This window comes from Bos mutus, chromosome 3 (assembly GCF_027580195.1).
Source record: "Bos mutus isolate GX-2022 chromosome 3, NWIPB_WYAK_1.1, whole genome shotgun sequence".
Lineage (NCBI taxonomy): Eukaryota > Metazoa > Chordata > Mammalia > Artiodactyla > Bovidae > Bos > Bos mutus.
In genome coordinates, this window is record NC_091619.1 from 79088216 (window position 1) to 79106788 (window position 18573).

At 39.2% G+C, this 18573-nt stretch overlaps 1 protein-coding gene across 7 annotated transcripts in view; it reads right to left on the reverse strand.

Annotated features, from left to right (window-relative positions):
- UBE2U (ubiquitin conjugating enzyme E2 U) overlaps positions 1 to 18573 on the reverse strand; it is a 76391-nt gene that overhangs the window by 14564 nt on the left and 43254 nt on the right. For 6 of the 7 annotated variants that reach the window (XR_011463696.1, XM_070367899.1, XM_070367902.1 and 3 more), the window contains one exon: positions 9341 to 9422. Coding sequence is in view for 6 of the 7 variants with exons in the window: in XM_070367899.1 (XP_070224000.1) it covers positions 9341 to 9422 (82 nt within the window). In the remaining variant the exon portion in view is untranslated. Of the gene's footprint in view, positions 1 to 9336; positions 9423 to 18573 lie in introns of those variants that run through there. The other variant, XM_070367898.1, reaches the window with a different exon arrangement.

Below are 18573 nucleotides of genomic sequence, written 5' to 3' on the forward strand. Positions count from 1 at the left end.
TAATATCCCACAGAGCATTGGGACTTCAAATCTTTTTTTCTCACTATGCTTACGTTCAAGAGTGTTTATTGCTACATTTCAAGTTCATTAGTCATTTTTTCTTCAGTATTTAATTTGCTTCTTTCCATATAGTTTGTATTTAAAGTATTTTATATTTGTTTTATCTCTGGATGTTCCCTTAGTCTTTTGTATATCTTCCATTACTTCTCCTTATATTCATGATTTTCTTCAGATCCTTGAGTATATTTCATAAGATGTATAAAAGCTGCATTAAGGTTCACACTTACTAATTCTATTATCTCTATCAGTTATGGATCTATTTATACTGATAGATTTTCTTTTGGCTATGAATTATATTTTCCTGCTTTTTTGTACAACTGATCATTTTTGATGGGATGATGGACAATGTAAATTTTATGTTGCCGCGTGCTGAATTTTGTTATTTTCCTTTATATATAGTTGTCCATTGCTGCGGCCTGAAGCTCAGTATATTACAAATCAGTTTAGTACTTCAAGGTTTGTGTTTAGGCGTCCACAGGGGTCCAGAATAGCCTTTACTTAGAGACAAGCTCAGTCGGTAAAGCATCTGCCTGCTATGTGGGAGACCTGGGTTCAATTTCTGGATCAGGAAGTTCCCCTAGAGAAGGAAATGGCAACCCACTCCAGTATTCTTGCCTGGAGAATCCCATGGACAGAGGAGCCTGGCAGGCTACAGTGCATGGGATCGCAAGAGTCGGACATGACTTAGCCCTATCTTTTTTTATCTTTATAGCCCCATTCCTAATGTATGACCTTTCTGAAGCTTCCATCCAATGTCCTTTGAATTAAGAGTTCTAGCCACTCTAACTAGTAGGAATGCACACCATTTCTAGCTCTGTAAGTCTTGTATGAATTCCAAAACAAACAAAATCATTATAATCTTATTTTCCTCAAAGCAAACATGACTTCAGTTAGAGAACAGTATAACTTGATTTATACCTTTTCTCCCCCAGTGGTAAATCTTTGTCCTCAAAAACTATATAATATTAATATTTCCTCTTTCATTTAAACATTTGCCTTTATCTAACTGAAAATATAAATTATAAAAAAAATCTTGTCACAATTTTAAAATTAAAAATGCAATTAAAATGACTATAAGGGAAGGTGCAATAATTTATTAGGTTAAAAATAACAAAACAAAAAAATCTAATGCTTGTTCTTATTAAATTCTTGTATCATTTTGGTGGCTCTGTAAACTGTTACACATTCTTGAGAAGTTGCTCTACGTACAAACAAGTGTCATAAAACTTATTACATCCTTCCATCTAGTAACCTGACTTTCAGTAACAAGCTCTAAGAAACTTCTTGGCCTCCTTTTTATCCTTCCCGTCAGGTAAAATATACACTAATAAGCCTTTAGGGAACCACAGCTGTCTTCAGTCTTACCTTGCTCAGACCAAGGCATAAGCAAATTCATGCAACACATTTCTGTGGCCTTGGGGAGTGGGGTAGGTTGTTGTAGGGGTAGGCAATGGCAACAGGGAAAGAGAGAAAAAGAAAAAGAGAGATCACTCTCTCAGAAGTGTTATATGTGGGAGCAGAACCAAAGAAATGATTCCCTTTTTGGCAGGAGGTGGGAGGTAGCCTAGGATGTTTCTGAATTGAAAGCCCTCTTTCTGAAGAAAGATGGAAAAGGAAGCAGCCTTAAGCCCTGACACTGTCTATAATACAGGAAGATCCATCAGATTCTGTGCTGCAGCCAAAGATCCACAGTAAAATCTGGGGGCAACTTTCTGAGAGAAAAACTAATGAATCATATCCATAAGAGAGAAACAATAAAGAGTAAAAAATTTCATTAAAAAAAAAACAGCTGAGAGAACTGGGTGTGTTTATTGTGAAAAAGAGAAAACTTAAGAGGAGGAAAGAGAAAGACATTATGACTATTTCTGAGACTTAAAGGGCAAGTCCACAAAACAGAGGAGCCTTACCTGTGTTGCTTGAAGGACAGTAGCAGTACTTTCTCATCTGCCACAACGTGCGTGCCTGCTAAATCTCTTCAGTCATGTCTGACTCTTTGTGATCCCATGGACTGTAGCCTGCCAGGCTCCTCTGTCCATGGGATTCTCCAGGCAAGAATACTGGAGTGGGTTGCCATGCCCTCCTCCAGGGCATCTTTCTGACCCAGGGATCGAACATCTCTTTGGCACTCAGCCTTCTTTATGGTCCAGCTCTCATATCCATATACAACTATTGGAAAAACCATAGGTTTGACTATATGGACCTATGTTGGCAAAATGATGTCTCTGCTTTTTAATATGCTCTCTAGGTTTGCCATAGCTTTCCTTCCAAGGAGGAAGCATATTTTAAAATGGATTTTCATGTGTTATATCAAAATACCAATATAAAACTTCCTTATATTTGTAAAATTTACTCTTAGTTGTACTGTATTTTAAATAAAGGAGTTAATATTCATTGTTTAATGAACAGTAAACATATCAAACATCTCTTACGTTTCCTTACTTGGCAGGCAGGTTCTTTACCACTAGGGCCACCTAGAAGCCCCTTCTGCCACAGCAGTCTCCCCTGAATCATGCTTTCTACCCACATCAAAAGCCAAGGTGCTTAGTGTCTGAGCTGATGCTCAATCTCATCAAATAAGGCATGCCTTGTAGCATCTGGTAGGTAGGCCTGGATTTGAATTTCGGCTCTGTCGTTCACTGAGTGTGTAACCTTAGCGAATTCATTTTTTTTTCTTTTTTTCTGTTAAAATCTTCTTTATAATATGGAGGCAATTTCTCATTTTCTGGATGGCTTTGCAGACATATGTAAAAGTGCATAATAGGTGTTCAAGAAAAGTCTGTTAAATGAATGAAAGAAATTTGGAATAGCTGAATATCACAAGATATTAGATTTAAGCTTGAAATAAGGAAGGTTAGAGCTACTTGAATGTTCCTGAAGTACTGAGCTTCCAGTCTCTAAAAATATCTAAGTAGACACTAAGTAAAATTATTTTTTAAAAGAATTTTTCTCCTCTAATTTTTTCCATGTCTTTATTTTAAAAAGGACATTTGAAATACTCATTCTAATGCCATTTCTCTCTTAACCACAAGATGGCACTCAAGGTTTAATCTTTGGGGAATAAAAAAGTAATTCCTGCTTAAAAATGCCTTAAATATGTAATTATGTAAACCTACAAAAACAATGTTTAACTTCAATAATCCTGAAAGGATAACACAAGCATACATTAAGTTAACGTATCCAGAATAGATACTTTCTATATAACTGGAGAAACTGGAATCAAACAGTTACATTAAAGGATGATCACATATTTTTGTGAGTTAAAACACACAGTCAAAAAATCAGACACTAAAGGAACTTAGAAACAATGAATATTAACCCCTTTATTTAAAATACAGTACAACTAAGAGTATATTTTACAAATATAAGAAAGTTTTATATTGGTATTTTGATATAACACATGACAATCCATTTTAAAATATGCTTCCTCCTTGGAAGGAAAGCTATGGCAAACCTAGAGAGCATATTAAAAAGCAGAGACATTATTTTGCCAACATAGGTCCGTATAGTCAAACCTATGTTTTTTCCAATAGTCGTATATGCATGTGAGAGCTGGACCATAAAGAAGGCTGAGTGTCAAAGAATTGATGTCTGAATTGTGGTGCAGGACAAAACTCTTGAGAGTCTCTTGGACTGCAAGGAGATCAAACTAATCAATCCTAAAGGAAATCAACTCTGAATATTCATTGGAAGGATTGATGCTGAAGCTGAAACTCCAGTACTTTGGCCATGTGATGCAAAGAGCTGACTCATTGGAAAAGACCCTGATGCTGGGAAATACTGAAGCAGGATGAGAAGGAAGTGACAGAGGATGAGATGGCCGGATGGCATCACTGACAATGGACATGAGTTTGAGCAAACTCCAGGGGACGGTGAATAGCTGGGAAGCCTGGTGTGCTGCAGTCCACCGGGTTGCAAGGAGTTGGACACGACTCAGCAACTGAACAACAGAAACAACAATCCATTTTTACTAAAGGGCTTCCCTGGTGGCTCAGAGGTAAGGAATCCTCCTGCAATGCAGGGGATGCAGGTTCGATCCCTAGGTTGGAAAGATCCCCTGGAGTAGGAAATGGCAACTCACTCCAGTATTCTTGCTTGGAAAACTTCATGGATAGAGGAGCCTGATGGACTACAGTCCAGGGGGTCACAAAGAGTCGGACATGACTGAGTACACATGCACAACCCATTTTATACAGAAGAAAAAAGGAACTAACACTGTTTAATAATAGGATTAAAATCGATCCAAAACCACAAAACTTTTCCACAATAGCAGACTTGACTTGTGTTAGTAATTGGGTAGGTAGTATTTTTACATGTACCTGAAAAATTTTAAGCTTTTAATAAGCACATCTTCATAGGCAGATGGGAAATAAAGTTTCAGTTTTCAAAAACAGTATGTGTTTATCAATAACTTTGGGCAAGTTGGTTAATCTCTTTGTGCCTCATTTTTTCATTCAGTTCAGTTGAGTTCAGTTCAGTTGCTCAGTCGTGTCCGACTCTTTGCGACCCCATGAATCGCAGCACGCCAGGCCTCCCTGTCCATCACCAACTCCAGGAGTTCACCCAAACTCATGTCCATCAAGTCAGTGATGCCATCCAGCCATCTCATCCTCTGTTGTCCCCTTCTCCTCCTGCCCCCAATCCCTCCCAGCATCAGAGTCTTTTCCTGAGGTGGCCAAAGTATTGGAGTTTCAGCTTTAGCATCAGTCCTTCCAATGAACACCCAGGACTGATCTCCTTCAGGATGGACTGGTTGGATCTCCTTGCAGTCCAAGGGACTCTCAAGAGTCTTCTCAACACCACAGTTCAAAAGCATCAATTCTTCGGCTCTCTGCTTTCTTCACAGTCCAACTCTCACATCCATACATGACCACTGGAAAAACCACAGCCTTGACTGGATGGACCTTTGTTGGCAAAGTAATGTCTCTGCTTTTGAATATGCTATCTAGGTTGGTCATAACTTTCCTTCCAAGGGGTAAGCGTCTTTTAATTTCACAGCTACCTCTACATTTCCTCCACAATCCTGTCTAGAAACCCAGGAGTGACAATCCAGTTGAAGAGGGAAGCTAGGAACCTTGTCATGAGGCTGTGTCTGTATGACAAGGGAAGTGGTCTGACTTTGAGTGTAGGTTGATTTGCTGTGGCTTTGAAGGTGGCTGATGGATATTCTTGTGGGTTACACTTACAGGCGTGTGCTTATGCTTGGAGGTGTAACTGTCCGCCCCACAGTGTGGCCAGTGCCATCAGGAAATGCAGAGAGAATGCATGGCATACAGTAGGTGTATCATGTTAGTTTTGGTTTCCTTTGTACTTCAAGGTATGGACAAGGGCAATATTCTTTCCCAAAGTCACACGAATGTAAAACTTCTCCAGAATTGCTAACTTTTATTAGATAACTTGCTGGCTGACAAAGCTTAGATGACTGCCATAGTTCCTTCCATGACCAGATAAGCAATCACTAGGTATAGAGTATGATGTAAAAGTCATGTTACATGTGCTTAAGTAAGGATAGTCAAAAGAAAAGCTTGCACTGCTTTCCTAGTTTGTAGCTTTCCTTTTCTCTAGAGAAAATAAATATGAACTACTGATTAGATTCTAGGTTCATATTCTTTCCCATGTCTTGGTAGATATAAAGCCTTTTCATGAATAGCCAAAAGTCCGGCAAGAAAGAAAAAAGACCTTAGAAATGAACACCAAACCAAATGATTGGTTCATGAATATTTATGAGCTTGTTTATAATGACAGTGAGTTCCTATTAATACTAACTAAAAACATGTGTAAAACTTAAGAATTTGCATAAAATATTCATGACAGTCATTTATATTTCCAGTTTTCAATCACTGCTCTATGACTATACCCTTAGAATACCCCAAATATAATCATAATCAGTACATTAGAATGGGCCCCAACATTTTACTTTTCCTAAAATTAACTGCCTTCACATTTAATCCTTTTATTAAGTGGGAAAACAGGGTACGTATGTATCATTCAACTTACACGAATCAAGTGCCTACTAGTTGCCAGGTACCAGGCTAAGTGCAGAGAATACAAAGCTACAAAAACAGTCCTGCCCCGATCATTCTGCATGAACAGATGAATTTCCCTACCACAGGCACTGAAAGAGACAGGGACAGAGCGCTGCAGAAGGACAGGATGGGGGGACATGGGAGCCTGAAGCAGGGACCGTTCCACAAAACACACTTGAGTTGGATCTTCATGCCATCCTTGTGGGGTACTTTGCCAGGCTGAAGAGATAACAGGACAGAGAAGGGAAAAGAACCATGGGTAGAGTGGGATTGAAATACATGTGGCCTTGACAGGTATTGATTTTTTGTTTCTAAACTAAGAAAATTTCAACAATTTTACATGTTTCTATTTTTATTCTCTAAAAAGTTGGGGAACATGGGCTTTTGTCAGCCCCTCTCCTTGGGAACTAATATTTACTGAAGGTCCATATACTAACACTATGTGGTTTTTATATATACGATCTCATTCAAGAGATCAAATGCAAAACCACTTTGCAAAGTAGGTAATATCTCATATAACAGATAAGGAGATAAGCTCAGAGAGGGTAAGAATTTGCCCAAGATCTGTCTGACACTATAGCCCACCCCCTTACCCCATGCTGCCCAGAAAGAAAGAGTTTGCATGTGACAGTTGATCTAGGGCCACAGCAAGGAAAAGATGAATAACAGTGAACCGCAAGTGGGGCGTACTTTACATGTACCAGATACCGTCTGAAGCGTTTTACATGCACGTATCAGTATATTTAATCCTCACAATCTCCTTGGGAGGTGGGTAGAGTTATTACTGCCATTTAATAGATAAGGAAACTGAGGGACAAAGCAGTCAGATAACATGCCCGAGGTCACAGAATTGGTAACTGGCAGAGCCAGGATTCAGATGCAAAAAGTCTGGCTCCCATGTCCCTGCATTTAAGTGCCTCACGTCCCACCTTTTAACTCAAACCAAATCCTAACTTGAGACCCTGCTGGGAAAGATATCCCAGGCAGAAAGCACAAAGTGGTGAAAAGATCCTATGTTCCCAAACAATACGGAAGAAAAAAAAAAAATTTAGGGTAGCTTATGAATCAGTCTTGATTGATGGGGGGATGGGAAGACAGTAGGGAGAGGGCCACGAGGCAGAAGGGATAAGTCTTTTTCCTGAACTGTGTAGATGAAAGACTCTCAATTTGCATTTTCTGGGTTTTTTCAAAGGGGAAATTTCCTTGTGAGGAAAGCATTTTCAAATATTAAAACCATAGAGATGCATAAAGTATTATATTCCATGTACACATAGACCAACTACTCACTTGCATAAATTCCCAAAAATTTTACTTGAATTTCGTGAATTGACTACTTTATTATACCTTATATATTTTGATAAACAAGATTTTTATTAATTATTTTAAAAAATGGATTCTACCATACTTTATATTTTTGCATGCAATAAAATTATGTAGATAAATATATCTTTTAAACACTTTAAATATTGTTTAAATCAATGTTTTGTTATCATCTGATCTAAATATATTCTCATCAACCACCAGATGGCATAAGGTGTGAGAGTTTTATTCTGACAGGGTTACCATGCACATGATAATCTGACCTATAACTTCAAAATAATGTATTTTGGAAAATGTTCTAGCACTCCAACAGCTCACAATTATTTCAGCCATATGGGAGAAGTGGGTGGATAAGGTGAAAATGACATTGTCCTACTCCTTCTACATTTTGAGTTCTCTGGGACTGGCCTTACATAATGAATCAATAATCAAACAAATAAAACAAGGTAGTTCTGTCAGAGGAAATTGAGAAGGAAGTCATGTCAAAGCAAAATTAACCTTATATTCTACGTAGGTTTCTTTAAGCGAAACTTGAAACATGCCTTCCAGAAAAAAACACAAAAACCATGCTCATACTTCTTCAACTTCTGCTCTGTAAAAACTTTTCTAATGCTTGCAATTTACTCTGAAAGCGGAAAAGTATCCATCTAATGCAAAAGCTTTTCTCCATTTTGGCTCGAAGGAAGGCTGATGCAGAAATTATCTGAAAAAAAGTCTCCAACTGAAAAACTCGATCTGAACTATGATATTAAAGGACAGGAAAGTCTATTTTAAGAGCCTTGGTTTCTACACAAATTAATAATAAGCACACTATTTTTATTAATCCTGTATTTTCACCTAGTAAAGAGGTCACAGTGCTAACAAGGAGCTAAAAAATGAAATAAATACAAAAAATAGGAACTGTAATTCCCCTAGCTTTGTGGTAGCACATTCACCGCATGCTTTGAAATAAACACATCAGAATAAATGATCACTGCAACACAGCCAGTACCACAGAATGGAGATGGAATCTGTGCTCTAACATGATGAAGCAAAAAACCTGCCTTTGGAAGTCACAAGACCAAAGCTGAGATTAAGGTCCCTTCCTTAATGTGGTCTAAAAGTAATTCCAAAAGATACTGTCACAATTTAACATTGTATTTAATTACATACTTCCTCATTAATTTAATATACTTGGTTCCTGAGTGAATAATCCTTCTGTGAAAGAAGAAAAGGTATTTGAAGCTATGAGAAAGATGAAATGCTAACTGGTGATCTATACAGATGAGAGAGTTGGACCATAAAGAAGGCTGAGCACTAAAGAATTAATGTTTTTGAATTGTGATGTTGGAGAAGTCTTCAGAGTCCCTTGGACTGCAAGGAGACCAAACCAATCAATTCTAAAGGAAATCAACCCTGAATATTCATTGGAAGGACTGATGCTGAAGCTGAAACTTCAATACTTTGGCCGCTTGATGAGAAGAACTGACTCACTGGAAAAGATCCTGATGCTGGGAAAGACTGAAGGCAAAAGGAGAAGCGGGTGGCAGAGGATGAGATGGTTAGATGGCATCACTGATTCAGTGGACATGAATTTGTGTAAACTCTGGGAGATAATGGCAGACAGAGGAGCATGGTGTGCCGCAGTCCATGGAGTCACAAAGAGTTGGACATGACTTGGTGACTGAACAACAACGAGGATGGAAACAAGAAAATTAACAGGAAAAGTATTGTGAGATCCCTTCACGGTGGCTCAGGTCCTGTCTCTATCTTTGGAAGCCAGTAGATAGCAAAGATATTTCCCATCTGGGTTCATATGAAAGAACAAAATGATACTTAGTTTTGTTCAGGTTTTAAAGAAATTCAATGGGCTTCTTCTAATAGTTTAGTTAGTAGAAAGTGAATAATAGATATTTCAGGTGCACAGTAAAATATTCTAGACACTTAAAATTACTTACCTTAAACTCCATTCTTTAGTATGTCTTAGATCATCTTTCCTCCAATTATAATACTGTTTAATGAAATTCGGATCTTTAAGAACTGAAATTGGAACAATATAAGAAGGAGCTATGCATACATTCTTTAACAACTGTTCAAAGTTTAAAATAATTCATATCTTAAGTTGGTATGTGGCAATAACACATACTATCATAGTTCAAGTCACATTACAATCCTCAGACACTTTCCAAATTCTTTTTACTTAAATTTCATGATATTGGATGTTGTTTGAATAATCAGATTGTAACTTTGTAACTTATACAAACTCTTATACAAAGACCATGTGGATCACAACAAAATGTGGAAAATTCTTAAAGAGATGGGAATACCAGATCACTTTACCTGCTTCCTGCAAAACCTGTATGCAGGTCAAGAAGCAACAGTTAGAACTGGACATAGAACAGCAGACTGGTTCCAAATTGGGAAAGGAGTACGTCAAAGCTGTATATTGTCATTCTGCTTATTTAACTTATATGCAGAGTACATCATGCAAACTGCCAGGCTGGATGAAGCACAAGCTGGAGTCAAGATTAACAGGAGAAATATCAATAACCTCAGATATGCAGATGACACAACCCTTATGGCAGAAAGTAAAGAGGAACTAAAGAACCTCTTGATGAAAGTGAAAGAGGAGAGTGAAAACTCAATATTCAAAAACTAAGATCATGGCATCCAGTCCCATCACTTCATGGCAAAAAGATGGGGAAACAATGGAAACAGTGACAGAATTTATTTTCTTGAGCTCCAAAATCACTAGAGATGGTGACTGCAGCCATGAAATTAAAAGATGCTTGCTCCTTGGAAAGAAAGCTATGACCAACCTAGACAGCATATTAAAAAGCAGACATTACTTTGCCAACAAAGGTCCATCTAGTCAAGGCTATGGTTTTCCCAGTAGTCATGTATGGATGTGAGAGCTGGACCATAAAGAAAGCTGAGCACCAAAGAATTGATGATTTTGAATTGTGGTGTTGGAGAAGAAGTGTTGAGAGTGTTGGTGTTGAGAGTCCCTTGGACTGCAAGGAGATCAAACCAGTCCATCCTAAGGGAAATCAGTCCTGAATATTCATTGGAAGGACTAAAGCTAAAGCTGAAGCTCCAATACTTTGGCTACCTGATGCTAAGAACTGGCTTACTGGAAAAGACCCTGATGCTGGGAAAGATTGAAGACAGAAGAAGAGGAGGAAGACAGAGGATGAGATGGTTGGATGGCATCACCCACTCGATGGACATGAGGTTGAGCAACCTCTGGGAGCTGGTGATGGACAAGGAAGCCTGGCATGCTGTAGTCCATGGGGTCACAAAGAACTGGACATGAATGAGCGACTGAACTGAACTGACTGAACTTATCATTATACTGACAATTGTTTATATATCACTTACAGAAATGAAGACAGTGTTAAAATAGCTCATATAGAAACTGACATCATTGTTTAATAAAATTCTAATTCAGCACTTCAAGTGAAAAAAATAAAACCTTGGGAGTCTGATGTGACATTACAGATCATGATTTTCGATGAAGCAAAAATCTACAACAAATGATCATCCAGCCTCTAAATCCCTTGCCAATGACAGAAAATTCTCCTCTGTATTTTGAGACTGCCCATTCCACTGACAGTTATTTAGGTCACACGGTCCTTCCTTAATCTGAGGGCTTAATCTGAGTTTCCTCTGTTCATTCTTCTGACCCCCTCAGCAAAACTGAGTAAATTTATCCCTCTCCCATGGGCAGGATCCCTCCAATATTTGAAGATAGCTCTCAGGGCAGTCTTAGTTCCTTCAACTTTTTCTTAAATCATGATTTTCTAGAGACCTAACCATTCTCAGCCCAGTGGTGAACTTTGTTGATATTCCTATTAGAATTTTTATCCAGAACTGGCTCAGAATCTTGACTTCATACCAATAGCAAGATGCAGGTGGGATTGCTGTCTCCCTCAAAACAGACAGATCAATTTAGTTCAGATCTGCCTCGGCATTCTGGAAATCACATTACACCATTGGCTCATATGTCTGTGGTTAATTATAAGCCTTATGCCTTCAATCAGTTTCACATAAAGTTATTGAAAACCTACTAAGCTTAAGCACTGGTAGTTTTTACATGAAATACTATTAAGCCAGATAATTCACACACACACATATATATCCTTCCTTATCTCCCTTGTCCTCCCCCTGGCTTTCTGCCTCTTCCTCCTCTCCTCCCCTTCCCTTCTCCCGTATCCCCCACCTCTTTTTCTCTCTCTTTCTTCTAATTGTCCTGGGTTTACAGCCCTGAACTATTTAACCAACCTGATGCTCCCTACCAGTCTTCTCCTTATCTGGAGCTTCCTTCTTAACAGTGATTAATTAATGCCTTCCAGTTTGATGAAATTTGTCATTGACACAAAAAACATTTAAACTTAGTCATTCTCCTTTTTTTCTATTAATGTTACATGATTTTCACCAGCAATGTTCCTATCTATACTTTAATGTATTTAATTCAAACACATATACATACATATTCTTATAGACTTTGTTGATATTCTTTTTATTGTTATTTGGAATATATTCCTTCCTTCCTTCAAGGAAGCAAACCTGCACTCCCCAGAGTCCTTAGCAGGATTCATTATTACTTTTAGATGATTATAATAATTAACATTAATAGAATTCTTACTATGTATGGGGGTACTTGTAGATATGCAGTCTTACCATTATAATACCCACTTCACAGACAGACAGACATGGAAAAGTTGAGAAATGTCTTCTCAAATGTACTATTCATTACTCATTCATTACTATTTGAATGATGTACTCTGCATATAGGTTAAATAAACAGGGTGTCCATATATAGCCTTGATGTACTCCTTTCCCAATTTGGAACCAGTCTATTGTTCCATGTCTGGCTCTAACTGTTGCTTCTTGACCTGCATACAGGTTTCGCAGGAGGCAGGTAAGGTTACCTGGTATTCCCATCTCTTTAAGAATTTTTCACAGTTTGTTGTGATCCACACAGTCAAAGACTTGAAACACACAAAATTTTTTTTTGCCACACTAGCAGCTTATGGCATCTCAGTTCCCTGACCAGGGATTGAACCTGGACCTTAGCAGTGAAGCAGTAGATATTAAGAGAACAGAAGCAGAAGATATTAAGAAGAGTTAACAAGAATAAAAGAAGAACTACACAAAAAGGATCTTAATGACGTGGATAACCATGATGGTGTGATTACTCACCTAGAGCCAGACGTCCTGAATTATGAAGTCAAATGGGCATTAAGAAGCATCACTATGAACAAAGCTAGTAGAGGTGATGGAATTCTAGTTGAACTAATTCAAATCTTAAAAGATGATGCTATTAAAGTGCTGCATTCATTATCCCAGCATATTTGAAAAACTCAGCAATGGCCACAGGACTGGAAAAGATTAATTTTCATTCCAATCCCAAAGAAAGGCAATGCCAAAAAATGTTCAAATTACCACACAATTGCACTAATTTCACATGCTAGCAAGATCATGCTCAAAATCCTCCAAGCTAGGCTTCAACGGTACATGAACGGTGAACTTCCAGATGTACAAGCTGGATTTAGAAAAGGCAGAGGGACCAGAGCTCAAATTGCCAACATCCACTAGGTTATAGAAAAAGCAAGAGAATTCCAGAAAAAACATCTACTGCTGCTTCATTGACTACTCCAAAGCCTTTGACTGTGTGTATCACAACAAACTGTGGAAAATTGTTAAAGAGATGGGAATACCAGATCACCTTATCTGTTTCCTGTGAAACTTGTATGCAGGTCAAGAACTGGACATGGAAGATCATGTGAAATGCCAGGCTGGATGAAGCACAAGTTGGAATCAAGATCACTGGGGGAGATATCAATAACCTCAGATATGCAGATGACACCACCCTATGGCAGAAAGCGAAGAGGAACTAAAGAGCCTCTTGATGAAAGTGAAAAAACTGGCTTAAAATTCAACATTCAAAAAAATAAGATCATGGCATCTGGTCCCATCACTTCATGGCAAATAGATGGGGAAACAATGGAAACAGTGACAGACTATTTTCTTGGGCTCCAAAATCACTGGAGATGGTGACTGCAGCCATGAAATTAAAAGACACTTGCTCATTGGAAGGAAAGCTATGACCAACCTAGACAGCATATTAAAAAGTACAGATATTACTTTGCTGACAAGAGTCTGTCTAGTCAAGGCTATGATTTTTCCAGTAGTCATGTGTGGATGTGAGAGTTGGACTATAAAGAAAGCTAAATGCTGGTGCACTGGGACGACCAAGAGGGAGGGTATGGGGAGGGAGGAGGGAGGAGGGTTCAGGATGGGGAACACAGGTATACCTGTGGCAGATTCATTTCGATATTTGGCAAAACTAATACAATATTGTAAAGTTTAAAAAAAAAAAGAAATATTGGTAATATAGAAAAAAAAAAAAGCTAAATGCCAAACAATTGATGCTTTTGAACTGTGGTGTTGGAGAAGACGCTTGAGAGTCCCTTGGACTGCAAGGAGATCAAACCAGTCCTGAATATTCTTTGGAAGGACTAAAGCTGAAGCTCCAATATTTTGGCTACCTGATGTGAAGAGCTGACTCACTGGAAAAGACCCTGATGCTGGGAAAGACTGAAGGCAGTAGGAGAAGGGGACAACAGAAGATGAGATGGTTGAATGGCATCTCCCATTTGAAGGAAACGAGTTTGAGCAATCTCAGGGAGTTGGTGATGGACAGGGAATCCTGGTGTGCTGCAGTCCACGGGGTTGCAAAGAGTTGCACACAAATGAGCAACTGAACTGAACTGAACCACTAGGCAACCAGGGAATTCACAAAATTTGATGTTTCCATTGAAGGATAATTCATGTCTTTCCTTAATTCTTTGGAATTGCCTTTCCTATGTTTTCTACTTGAGTACGTATGGCACTCTCTTCCTTATATATTATGAAATCCCAAATGGCATGGTCACCTTTTCTGAATATTCCCATTATTCTTATATTACAGACTCATTTTCTCCATTGCTTTGTCTACTATCTGAGAGAGGACAGATGCCACCATATTTGTACAAACTTTTAACACAACACTGAAAAAACCAAGACCATGATATCAGTCCCATCAATTCATGGCAATAAATGGGGAAAAAATGGAAACAGTGACAGATTTTATTTTCTTGGGACATGGAATATCAGGTCCATGAATCAAGGCAAAATGGAAGTGGTCAAACAGGAGATGGTAAGAGTGAATGTCAACATTCTAGGAATCAGCGAACTGAAATGGACTGGAATGGGTGAATTTAACTCAGATGACCATTGTATCTACTACTGCGGGCAGGAATCCCTTAGAAGAAATGGAGTAGCCATCATGGTCAACAAAAGAGTCCGAAATGCAGTACTTGGATGCAATTTCAAAAATGACAGAATGATCTCTGTTCGTTTCCAAGGCAAACCACTCAATATCACAGTAATCCAAGTCTATGCCCCAACCAGTAATGCTGAGGAAGCTGAAGTTGAACGGTTCTAGGAAGACCTACAAGACCTTTTAGAACTAACACCCAAAACAGATGTCCTTTTCATTATAGTGGACTGGAGTGCAAAAGTAGGAAGTCAAGAAACACCTGGAGTAACAGGCAAATTTGGCTTTGGAATACGGAATGAAGCAGGATAAAGACTAACAGAGTTTTGCCAAGAAAATGCACTGGTCATAGCAAACACCCTCTTCCAACAACACAAGAGAAGACTATACGTGGACAGCACCAGATGGTCAACACCGAAATCAGATTGATTATATTCTTTGCAACCAAAGATGGAGAAGCTCTATACAGTCAGCAAAAACAAGACCAGGAGCTGACTGTGGCTCAGACCATGAACTCCTTATAGCCAAACTCAGACTTAAATTGAAGAAAGTAGGGAAAACCACTAGACCATTCAGGTATGACCTAAATCAAATCCCTTATGATTAGACAGTGGAAGTGAGAAATAGATTTAAGGGCCTAGATCTGATAGATAGAGTGCCTGATGAACTATGGAATGAGGTTCGTGACATTGTACAGGAGACAGGGATCAAGACCATCCCCATGGAAAAGAAATGCAAAAAAGCAAAATGGCTGTCTGGGGAGGCCTTACAAATAGCTGTGAAAAGAAGAGAAGCAAAAAGCAGAGAAGAAAAGGAAAGATATAAGCATCTGAATGCAGAGTACCAAAGAATAGCAAGAAAAGATAAGAAAGCCTTCTTCAGCGATCAATGCAAAGAAATAGAGGAAAACAACAGAATGGGAAAGACTAGAGATCTCTTCAAGAAAATCAGAGATACTAAAGGAACATTTCATGCAAAGATGGGCTCGATAAAGGACAGAAATGGTACGGACCTAACAGAAGCAGAAGATATTAAGAAGAGATGGCAAGAATACACAGAAGAACTGTACAAAAAAGATCTTCACGACCCAGATAATCATGATGGTGTGATCACTGACCTAGAGCCAGACATCCTGGAATGTGAAGTGGGCCTTAGAAATCATCACTATGAACAAAGCTAGTGGAGGTGATAGAATTCCAGTTGAGCTATTCCAAATCCTGAAAGATGATGCTGTGAAAGTGATGCACTCAATATGCCAGCAAATTTGGAAAACTCAGCAGTGGCCACAGGACTGGAAAAGGTCAGTTTTCATTCCAATCCCAAAGAAAGGCAATGCCAAAGAAGGCTCAAACTACTGCACAATTGCACTCATCTCACATGCTAGTAAAGTAATGTTCAAAATTCTCCAAGCCAGGCTTCAGCAATATGTGAACTGTGACATTCCTGATGTTCAAGCTGGTTTTAGAAAAGGCAGAGGAACCAGAGATCAAATTGCCAACATCCACTGGATCATGGAAAAAGCAAGAGAGTTCCAGAAAAAGATTTATTTCTGCTTTGTTGACTATGTCAAAGCCTTTGACTGTGTGGATCACAATAAACTGTGGAAAATTCTGAAAGAGATGGGAATACCAGACCACCTGATTTGCCTCTTGAGAAATTTGTATGCAGGTCAGGAAGCAACAGTTAGAACTGGACATGGAACAACAGACTGGTTCCAAATAGGAAAAGGAGTCCGTCAAGGCTGTATATTGTCACCCTGTTTATTTAACTTCTATGCAGAGTACATCATGAGAAACGCTGGACTGGAAGAAACACAAGCTGGGATCAAGATTGGGAGAAATATCAATAACCTCAGATATTCAGATGATACCACCCTTATGGCAGAAAGTGAAGAGGAACTAAAAAGCCTCTTGATGAAGGTGAAAGTGAAAAAGTTGGCTTAAAGCTCAACATTCAGAAAATAAAGATCATGGCATTGGGTCCCATCACTTCATGGGAAATAGATGGGGAAACAGTGGAAACAGTGTCAGACTTTATTTTTCTGGGCTCCAAAATCACTGCAGATGGTGACTGCAGCCATGAAATTAAAAGATGCTACTCCTTGGAAGGAACGTTATGACCAACCTAGATAGCATATTCAAAAGCAGAGACATTACTTTGCCAACAAAGGCTTGTCTAGTCAAGGCTATGGTTTTTCCTGTAGTCATGTATGGATGTTAGAGTTGGACTGTGAAGAAGGCTGAGCGCCGAAGAATTGATGCTTTTGAACTGTGGTGTTGGAGAAGACTCTTGAAAGTCCCTTGGACTGCTAGGAGATCCAACCAGTCCATTCTGAAAGAGATCAGCCCTGGGATTTCTTTGGAAGGAATGATGCTAAAGCTGAAACTCCAGTTTTGGCCACCTCATGTGAAGAGTTGACTCACTGGAAAAGACTCTGATGCTGGGAGGGATTGGGGGCAAGAGGAGAAGGGGAAAACAGAGGATGAGATAGCTGGATGGCATCACTGACTCAATGGACATGAGTCTCAGTGAACTCTGGGAGTTGGTGATGGAAAGGGAGGCCTGGCGTGCTGCGATTCATGAGGTTGCAAAGAGCTGGACATGCCTGAGCGACTGATCTGATCTGTGGTGCTAAAGAAGACTCTTGAGAGTCTCTTGGACAGCAAGGAGATCAACCCAGTCAATCCTAAAGGAAATCCACCCTGAACATTCATTGGAAGAACTGTTGCTAAAGCTGAAGCTCCAATACTTTGGCTACCTGATATGAAGAGCTGACTCATTGGGAAAGACCCTGATGCTGGGAAAGATTGAAGTTAGGGGGAGAAGGGGGTGACAGAGGATGAGATGGTTGAATGGAATCACCGACTTGATAACATGAGTTTGAGCAAATTCCAGGAGATAGTGAAGGACAGGGAAGCCTGGCATGCTTGCAGTCCATGGGGTTGCAAAGAGTCACACATGACTGAGTGACTTAAAAAATTTTATTCTCATAGTTTTTTCACTCATTTGTCTCCTACCATCTAATGTTGCTGCTGCTGCTGCTAAGTCACTTCAGTCGTGCTTGACTCTGTGCGACCCCATAGACGGCAGCCCACCAGGCTCCCCCGGCCCTGGGACTCTCCAGGCAAGAATACTGGAGTGGGTTGCCATTTCCTTCTCCAATGCGTGAAAGTGAAAAGTGAAAGTGAAGTCACTCAGTCGAGTCCGACTCTGTGCGACCTCATGGACTGCAGCCCACCAGGATCCCCCGTCTATGGGATTCTCCAGGCAAGAGTGCTGGAGTGGGGTGCCATTGCCATCTAATGTTAAATGCCTCAAAAAGCTTATCATAATGCTTATCTTTTTGTCTTCAATACAACCTGCTGTCTAGACAGAGAATATGGTCAGTGGATGATGTTCAGAGGGGAATAATGAAGAAATGAGAACTGGTGAGATTTTGTCAGAAATTCTTCATTAAAATCTCCCATTGCTACCGGAACTTGACACTGTGGCAATTTTGTAATCTTTGGTAGAAAGCATCCTCTATTGCCTCCATAGTATAGTTCTTCCTGCCTTTACTTCTGAGGATTACGGGACATCACTTCTACTGTTTTCTTCCATGATACACCTATTGTCCAATATCTGTATAGGCTGATCTGAAAAATTTTTTTGCACTCTGGGACTGTCATGTCCAAAGAAATATATAAGCACTAACTTACCTTAGTAAGTTCTATTTTCACACATACTACCTTATGCTAACCATAGAGGAACAACTTAGGATAGTATATTTTTGTCAATGAATAGAAATGAAAAATGAGATACAAAGAGTTAAATGATTAACCTAAATTCACTTAACTAGGAGTCTCTAATTTCTGACATCAGGCTTTT